Consider the following 9,916-nt stretch of genomic DNA (forward strand, 5'->3'; position numbering starts at 1 on the left):
AAATGGAACCATTAATTCTGAAAGGGTTTGGATATCTTCATTGACTATGAAAACTGGAAATTTATCAAGGAAAAGGGACAACTTTAAAAAATGAAGCAATGTACTGACACCATTTGAATTGAGAAAAACAGTGAAGAATGTCTCTATATTGTAATAGAAGAGTTAGCCGTATGATTCTATGAATCATCATCAAGTTCTCCTTGTTCCGTAACAAGAAAGGAGCATCCAGGGCATTTGGTTAAAAACAGTCTTAGCTGCTTTATCTTGCACAACTCCTGTTACTGGGTAGGTGCATTTATTATTCATTCCCACACTAGAATCTTGCAGTAGCATTACTTGCGATTGTGTGGTAATCAGTATTTCTCCCTTGAGACTCAAAGACCAAGTTCCTCACAGATAAAGATGTTACTAAGAGAATAGAAAGGGTCCTAGGGACAGGAGTGAAGCGAAACTGGGGTAAGTGAAAACCCCCTCTAACTCTAGCCTGTTTCATCCACCCTGAATCCCATGCCTGCCTGCGCCCCGCCCCCCCACCTCCCCAGTTTGGCTCACCCAAGCTAGATGTAGTTCTTTTGTTCCTGTTGCATTTAGCACCAACCACTTTGTATTACAATGGCCTAGTCACCTGGCAATCTCCCCCATTAGACTGTGGGCCCTCAAGAGGCCAGAACTGCATCTTGGTTCTTGTTTACAGCGGCACCTGCCCGCGCCCCCCCCCCCCCCCGCCCCGTGTCTGGCCACATTGCTTGGCACACAAATGATGCTCAGTAATTATCACTGACTAAATGAGTGGATACCTAAGAATTCACCAAGGAATTGGGCACGTGGCTGGCTCAGTTGGTAGAGAACGTGACTCTTGATCATAGGGTTGTGAGTTTGAACCCCACGTTTGGTGTAGAGGTTACTTTGGAAAAAAACAAGGGGCACCTGGGTGGCTCAGTAGGTTAAAGCCTCTGCCTTCGGCTCAGGTCATGATCTCAGGGTCCTGGGATTGAGCCCCACATCAGGCTCTCTGCTCAGCAGGGAGCCTGCTTCCTCCTCTCTCTCTGCCTGCCTCTCTGCCTACTTACGATCTCTGTCTGATAAATATATAAAATCTTTAAAAAAAAAAAAACAAAAGAAAAAGTTAAGAAATATTTAAGAAACTGAGTGTTAAAAAGATCAGATCTCTGTGCATTTTTGAGCACGGGTCATTTTGCTTATCAAGGTTAGTACTGATCCCCTCTGTGCCAGGAGCTATACATGCTGGGATTTAGGGTCTCAGAAGAAGGTGGAGCTAAAGAGGTTTTGATTGCTATCTTGCTTCTCTGGTTTCCTAGTAAGGTTGAGGTAGGGTTGTCAGGATGTGACTGTATATCCCTAGGTAATCAGGTTTCTCTTTTGGCCCATCTTCTCATCACAAGAAATTGAGCTATGGTCCTACACAGCCAACATGTTGATTTTTAGCCCTTTTAACTCCAGCAGAGAAACAAGAACTAGAAGCAGTGAGCTAATGTAGTACTAGGAAAAGTTTTAGGTTAGTAAACTTTTGGTGGAGAACTGAAAGACCTTATTTCCTCAAAGTATTCAGAATGGAGCAGCAGTATTCTAGTATTAGAACTCCTAAGGAGAGCCAAAGGAAGGAGTTGTTTGGTGCCATGTGTATGGTAAGCTCCAAGGGTACATGGACTGCAATCTTACTTTAGTCCTACAATCCATGAAAGCTTCCATAGGGTTCACTAGATATTTGTGAATAATGAATGGAATCTCACTTCCATCCTTACTGAGAATTCTGCCACCTGATTGGTACAGGGCTTGGTGATCTCCCAAGGAAGCCAGGGAGAACTTTTGTTTGGGAGTTCTTTGGGATCCTTTGCCCTGGATACTAAACCTTTCCCAGCCCATCATCACTCCTCACAGTAACAGTGGTTCATATCCATAGGGTTTCTACACATTAGCAGGGTATTTGGAGCTCCGGGTCTTGGACACACATACACACCCTTTTCTCTTCAGTCACCACTGCAGACCAGTGGCACTCAAAGGTAACTTGCAACAGTATCTGCTTGGGCAGTGTGTTAAAAGATTTTGTTGGGCCCCAGCCTCAGAGTTTCTGATTTAGAAGGTGTGGGACAGGGTCTGATTATAATATTGTTTCAAGACCCTAGTGATGCTGCTGCTCTAGGAATTCACTTTGAGAACCACAGGAGACCAGTGGTTCCTAATTTATAACTAGAATTCTGCAGAAGAAATTGCTGTATTGAAAGGCCATCTACTCAGAATTTTAATTTCACAAAATGTACCTGTCCTACCAGAGCCATTCAAAAACAACCAAAAAACAAAACAAAACAAAACAATAAAAAACCCCCCACAAATGGGAGGTTGGAAATGGGGAAAACAATCATGTTTAGAGGATTGTTGGCAGGGCCTTGTGCCCTCTTTCTGTGATTGGGGTCCATAAAATTAAGGAAAAACAACTTTGTACTTTTTAAAATATTACTCTTCCCATGATAAAAGCAGTTGTGAAAAAGTTGAAAATAGCAGTTTTGAAAATAGTAAATAAAACATGGTAAGAGGAATATTCAAAATTCAGATTATCAGCAGTGCTCCTTTTGAACTATTTTTCTTTAAAAATAAACCTTACGTGGGGCACCTGGGTGGCTCAGTAGGTTAAAGCCTCTGCCTTTGGCTTGGGTCATGATCTCAGGGTCCTGGGATCGGGCCCCACGTCGGGCTCTCTGCTCAGCGGGGAGCCTGCTTCCCCCTTTCTCTCTCTGCCTGCCTCTCTATTTGTGATCTCTAACAAATTAAAAAACAACAACAACAACAACAACAAAAATCTTCCATATATACTAGACATGGAGGAAGGCTACAATAAGTTTTAAATTATGCTGGCAAATTTCCTGTTGTGAGGCTTGGAAAGTAGATCAGAATCTTTATTCAGGTAAGAGTTGACAAAGCTGAGGAGATTTTGCACAGAAGGTCCACTGATGTAATTATTGTGGCAACTTACAGCAGATATTGAAGAATTTAAGGGAAGGGGAGAGAAGATATTAGTGCCTTTCTGGAAGAGATATATTTAAAAATAAAACGAGATTGGTCAGAACAGTTTGGCATTTTGAGCTTATTTACAGGGTGTCTGTTCCACTTCTGAAACAGATTTTCATCAAATCTGGCATAGGTACAGATAATATCTTGAAAACAAGGATTAAGGTTGTTTTTTTTTTTTTTTTATTTACTTGACAGAGAGCCAGAGAGCATAACTGGGGTGAATGGGATGGGGAGAGGGATAGCAGGCTTCCCACTGAACAGGGAGCTCACTGTGGGGCTCAATCCCAGGACCCAGGGATCATGACCTGAGCTGAAGGCAGATACCCAACCAACTGAGCCACCTAGGCACCCCCAGAATTAAGTTTTCAATTGAGAATATTTTCTGAATATTTTAATTCAACAGATCTAACCCAGAAAATATTTGCAATGCATTGTTATTAGGGATTGTAGGGGAATATATATATATTATAAATATATATATTTACAACCTATATCTATATATTATAATAGATATATAAACAAAATGTTATAGGAACCCAACAGGGAGTAACTTTCTAGCTGGGGACTAGAAGGCGGCTCCATGGAAGAAATGGCACCTAAGCTGGGAAAAAAGGATAGGATTTTGGCAGAGAGAAAACACCTTCTAGATAATCTACATGATCTGGATATGCAAGAACATTGTCTAGGAAGGGACTGGGTGGCTGTGGGCCTTGAATGGTATGCTCAGGATTTTCCACCTTAGTCTCTCAAAAACAATGGAAGGTATTCTAAGCTGGAGATAAAAGAACAGATCTTACTATACTACTTTTTTAAAAATTTATTTGAGGGAGCAGCAGACTCCCCGCTGAGCAGAGAGCCTGACATGTGACTCGATCCCGGGACTCTGGTATCTGAACAAAAAGCACCTACTTAACAGAGCCACCCAGGCACCTCTAAAATTCTCTATCTTAGAAAGATATTGCTGATACAAGCATGAAGGAAGGACTGAAGAAAAAGCAAAAAGTGTAAGGTACAGGAAGATATGAGGAATATATATATATTTTTTTCTTTAAAGATTTTATTTATTTGACAGACAGAGATCACAAGTAGGCAGAGAGGCAGGCAGACAGAGAGGAGGAAGCAGGCTCCCTGCCGAGCAGAGAGCCCGATGCGGGGCTCGATCCCAGGACCCTGAGATCATGACCTGAGCTGAAGGCAGAGGCTTTAACCTACTGAGCCACCCAGGCGCCCCTGAGGAATATTTATACTACTGCAAATACTGAGGGAAAAATCATCTTTTAGAACAATATGAATAGATTTAGAAGACATTCCAGAGGTAAAATTGAGAGAAAGACTTTTAGTTGGGTTTGAGGAGTAGGAGGCAAAGTGAAAATTAGGACAAGGCAAAGATTACTTATGTGATTAAAAGACTGGAAATGCTATAAGTAAGCAGTTAACATTTATTGAGGGCTAGGGTATGTTAAAAGTTGTTCAAAGCACTTTTCATGGCTTCTGATTTAATACAGTTGACCCCTGAACAAAGTGGGGATTGGGATGCTGACCCCCTCCTCACAGTTGAAAATCCACATATAACTTCTGACTTTTCAAAAACTTAACAGTTGACTATAACACACATTTTCCATGTTATATGTATTATTATGCTGTATTCTTATAATAAAGTAAGCTAGGGAAAAGAAAATTGTAAGGAAAATATATTTACAGTACTATACTGTGTTTACTGAAAAAAAAAATCTGCAAACCTGTGTTGCTCAAGAGTCAACTGTACTCCCAACAGTTCTTTCTGAAAAGATAAGGAAACAAAAAGCCCAGAGTCATTGCTCAGTTGACCCAAGACCTCACATTAGTAAGTGGCAGAGCCCTGACTGAAGTTTTTAGCGTCATATCACCACTCTCACCAACTTAAGAGTGAAAGCGGAATAGCAGGTTTTTGGTGAAGACACATTGATAGGGATGTCTAACTGACAGCAGGAAAGGATTGTTGAGACCAGCACAGGAGAAAGGAAGGCTGAGAACAAAAGTTTGGGTTAAATGTTGCAACTTAAGCTAGTGGAGGTAGGGAGTCAATAAAGATGAAAGAGGCCAGAAGAGACAGGCAAGAGAAACTACAACTGAGTGTATAGAAATAAAGAGCAGGAGTGCCTGGGTGGCTCAGTGGGTTAAGCCACTGCCTTCGGCTCAGGTCATGATCTCAGGGTCCTGGGATCGAGTCCCACATCGGGCTCTCTGCTCAGCAGGGAGCCTGCTTCCCTCTCTCTGCCTGCCTCTCTGTCTACTTGTGATCTCTGTCAAATAAATAAATAAAAACTTAAAAAAAAAAGTGAGCAGAGGGCAGAAATCAGTTAACATACTTTTTAAAACAGGAAGATTAACAAAACAAAAAGCTACTTCTTTTGAAAACACCAAGAAGATGGACAAAAAACAAAATGAGAAAAGACTGCAAATAAGCTAAGAGAATGAATATTCAAAACCTGCTCTTCATCCTGTGTTCACTCTTAAGTCAATGGGAATAGTATTTAAGAGCAGGGATCTTAATAGAGTATGAACTATATATGCAAATAGATTTGATAATCCAATTGAAATGGATAAAATTCTACAAACAACGAAAATTCCAAAGTGTCAGAAAAGAAACAAAAACCTTGAATATGCCAATGACCCTTAAAGAAACTGAAAGAGTATTTAAAGAGCACACTCACACCAAGCCCTGCCAAAAATAAGTTGGCCAGTTTGGTACAAAAACCACAGGATCTTTTAAGTTTAAGATTTGGCTTTACTGCTTATTAGTCTTTAACCAATCTGAACTTATCTGAGCTGTGTCTTCTCTTCTGTCAAATGGGGATAACCAAACTTACTTTACAAGCTCCTAGATACGAACTGAAATGACAATCCCCAATAAACTGTAAGGTATGAGACATTAACAGTTATTGAAATAGTTTGAAAATTGAAATATATTCTATATTTATTGTACTTCTAACTTGTGCCAGGCTCTGCAGTTTTATAGTGTTGACCTTTAATATTAACCTATCTAGACTAAATAAAAATAAAGCTGGAAGATACCCCTGGAGATCATTTTGGCACATGTCATTCTGGACAGCGAAAATCTAGCTGTGAACAGTTATGTATTAAAAAGAGGCCTTTAATTATTCTTATTCAGTTGGGGGTACAGTGGTGGTATTTCCTTTAGACTGGAAGGTTACCAAAGCATATACTTTTTTATCCCATTTATCATCTTAGTTACCAACAATACAGAAATTAACTTTATTCTTTGTTTTGTCACTTAAGGGTGATCTATTAAGTTTGATATTATTTATCATTGTAATTAAAAAAATACTTTCTCAGCTTCAATATATATTCTTGCTTTCTAAATATTTTAAGCTAAAACATTCCTCATTTTTAACAGTTACTGAGAAGCATCATATAGTACTCTGGAAAAACAATGGCCATTTTCAAAATAGAGTATTATAAGTATTAGAAGTTTTACATGTGAATCAGCAGTCAGTTGTCTGTGGTTTTCAAAATTACTTTAAAGCAAAAAACAAAACAAAAAAACAAAATTACTTTAAAGCAAATCAGCATTCTAAGTAGCTTGGAACCTTTTAAAAGGAGTATTAGAACATGCTTTAGCACCATATGTACATTTTTTTTCCTAGTGGCCTAGGCATATAAAATAGGGAAATTTTCTGGGCCTTATCTCCTGTTTGCTGTATATAATCCTGATCTCATTCTGCACAGTAATTTGCAACCCATCAGTCCCAGGGGTGATTCACTATGGTCTGTCTAGGAATGTAAAGAAATTAAGTTTGTCCCAATGGATCTGTAATAATTATTTTAAAAATCTTGTGTCCCCTACAGTTTCCAACACTGCTTAATGGCCACATGCCAGTGCCAATCCCCAGTCTGGATAGAGCTGCTTCTCCAGTACTGCTTTCTTCGAATTCTCAGAAATCCTGATGACATCTGGCCACAGTTAAAGACTTATTAACTGATGAAACAAATTTGTCCCCATGGGCTAGTTTACCTGTGTCATGAGAAGGACATTGTGAAACCGGCTGTTAATTTGGTTTGCACTTTTCATAACATGGATGGTCTAGATTTATGTTAGCATTTTTAAAACTTTTTTTTTATATTCAAGTATATATGAAGATCTGTTTGGCATTAAGTGATTTTTATGTTTTTGTTCTTAGATCCTCTTAGCTCTTAAGTGTTGAACACTGTTGACAGTGAAGAACTTTTCTTAATGGTTTTCAGTGTAACTAATAAGGATGTGAAGCTTTCTTTCTAATTTCCGCATATGCTGTACTATGCTTATAGACACTATAACCAGCTGTGCCTTCCTTTGCATTTAGTTTTATGTAAATGATTTATATATTTTTTAGTATTAAGAAAAAATGAAAGACAAAAATTAGTATCAAACAGCTCTCTAGTAGAATCATTTTTCACAAGTAGGCAAAATGAAAGCATATTCATATTTTTCTTTTTCGCTTTCAATTGTATAAGAATTGCCTTAGAACCTCTTTTGAACTGAAGTTCAGTAAATGTCCGATTTCATGTTTTTATAAAAGAAACTAAGCCATATTTAGAAAATAAACATTCATAAAAGAAAATGTTTTAAAGTGCATTTAAAAAAAAAAAAATGAACTTTGAAAGGTTAGCCACCTAGCTGTTTACAATCTTTTAAGCTCCTCCCAAACAAAAACCTAAGATGGAAATCTACATCAGATTCATTCTAGCCATGCCCCTGGGGTATCTCCTATGTAAGCAAATTCTTATTTCAAAAAATTAGCTGTGGTTCTCCCAGTTTTCCATAGAGAATCACATCCCTGATACATTTCCTGTATCGTTATGAGTTCAGGTTTCTCAACCCCTGGAACTATAATTAATGTTTAAACAGCTCATGCTTAGGAAGAGGCTTACAAACTGGTTGATGAACCTAACAATTCTGTAATAGATGTCTTCAGGGGTATAAAGCATAGCCTTGTTTGTGGAGATGGAGAGGTAGGATACACTGTTTTATGTATCACTAAGTTTATGGTGAGAATGAAGGAAATTGAATATAAGAAATACGTAACTCTTTAGGAACCTCATTGTGGAACTGAACTACTAACAATCTGGAGCACTCAGCAGTAAATTCTTTTGTGTAGTGTAGAGCAGTGAGAACAGAAACATCAGCAGATGCCACTCTTAAGGCATTGTTTTGTACATAAAGTAGGAAAGTTCAAATGTGAAAAGAACTGGAAAGTGCCCAGTGCTTTCAAGATCATCATCCTTAACTGTAAGTAACAAACCAGTTTGAAATGTGGCTGAACAACGGATTCTACAGTAGGTATTAAATGGCAAGATTATGAAAAATGAGTAAAAAATAAAGCTTGTAAAAACAAATATTCCTTGAATTTTCAAAGAATCTAAAACTTTGTTATAATGCTTAAAATCTTGAGATTTTCCATTGGAATTAAGTGTCTCTGTGTATGGGGATGTATAAATCTCTAATATACACTTTTAGATATAAAGTTAATTCCAAAATCCACAGATACTACTGTCACATCCTCATAAGCTGAGGATAATTCTGTACTAAAATAAAAGAGCTGGTCCGGGGAACTGATATTTACCAAACATGAAATGTTAAAGGTAGAAGGGGCCTTTGAGAATGCTTCTTACCATGGTTTCCAGATAAGGCAATTACACAAGAGCAACAGGGAGTTGCCTAAGGTCACACAGCTCATTAAAGGTAGAACAATGATTGGTGCTCATTCCAGTTCTGTTTCCTATGCCTAACATAAGTAACTACTAGCCCAAGTATTTATGTTAGGTAGAAAAAACAAAGATAGAATATTTTTAAAAATTTGTCAGATAAAAGAATGTACTCCAAATGTTAAGATTCTTAAAGAGAAACCAAAGGAAGTTAATCAATGTACAAAAATCACAACCGAAAATATTTTTAAATGTACATGCTGACTGGAAATTCTCAAAAGATTATAAATCTGATTCTTGTATTTCCTTCCTTGAAATACTATGATTAACATACATTCTAGCTCCATTTATTAGAAAAAGAAAAAAGCCATGATTTTTATGGATCAAAAAACTATGACACAAATGTAGAACTGGAGGTATTGAAGTATAACTCTTATAGCGCTGCCTCATTCTGTGTGTGTGTGTAACAGGTTTCAAAGGACATATTAACTTTTTCTTTTTATATGTCTACTTCATCAGTGTTAAACTGAGATGGCTAAGGTTTTATAGAACTATAACCTAAACGTTCTCCTTGTACACATCTTTTCTATGACTGTATATCTTCTTCATTCACTTTCATATATGTATCAATTTTACTATTATATTATTTTTGTTCAATAAATACTTTGTGATAAAAGGTGTGAGGAGGCAAGTGGGGTTGGTTTACTTCCATTTACTTGGGATAATCCAAATTTTACTTTTCTATATGGGTACAAGTTGGAAAGTAAGTCATCTAGCCTTAAATATGATACATCAAAACATGTTATTATATATATGTACATTTTAAAGAGATATTTAAGGAAACAAACAGAATTACTGAGGTTGACTTAGGGAAGGGGGTGGGAGGAGAACTGGTTTGAAAAGTGGTCCTCTGATCTTTTAAGTCTTTTTTTTTTTTAAGATTTTATTTATTTGACAGAGATCACAAGTAGGCAGAGAGGCAGGCAGAGAGAGAGAGAGAGAGGAGGAAGCAGGCTCCCTGCTGAGCAGAGAGCCTGATGTGGGGCTCGATCCCATGACCTGGGATCATGACCCGAGCCGAAGGCAGAGGCTTTAACCCACCGAGCCACCCAGGCGCCCCTGATCTTTTAAGTCTTAAGGTCTACCAATCATTTTATATTAAAATAGGGGTAGATAAGGAGGAAGAAAAGAAAATATCATTTAT

At 37.9% G+C, this 9,916-nt stretch overlaps 1 protein-coding gene across 1 annotated transcript in view; it reads left to right on the forward strand.

Moving 5' to 3' along the window:
* ELK3 (ETS transcription factor ELK3) overlaps window positions 1-9,399 on the forward strand; it is a 68,647-nt gene extending 59,248 nt beyond the window's left edge. Inside the window, exon 5 of the mRNA XM_047739413.1 lies at window positions 6,877-9,399. Coding sequence (XP_047595369.1) covers window positions 6,877-6,975 — 99 coding nt within the window. The 3' untranslated portion in view covers window positions 6,976-9,399. The remainder of the gene's footprint in view (window positions 1-6,876) is intronic.
* The last annotated feature ends 517 nt before the right edge of the window (window positions 9,400-9,916 follow it).

The sequence above is a fragment of the Lutra lutra genome, chromosome 8, assembly GCF_902655055.1.
Source record: "Lutra lutra chromosome 8, mLutLut1.2, whole genome shotgun sequence".
In the NCBI taxonomy this organism is placed as follows: domain Eukaryota; kingdom Metazoa; phylum Chordata; class Mammalia; order Carnivora; family Mustelidae; genus Lutra; species Lutra lutra.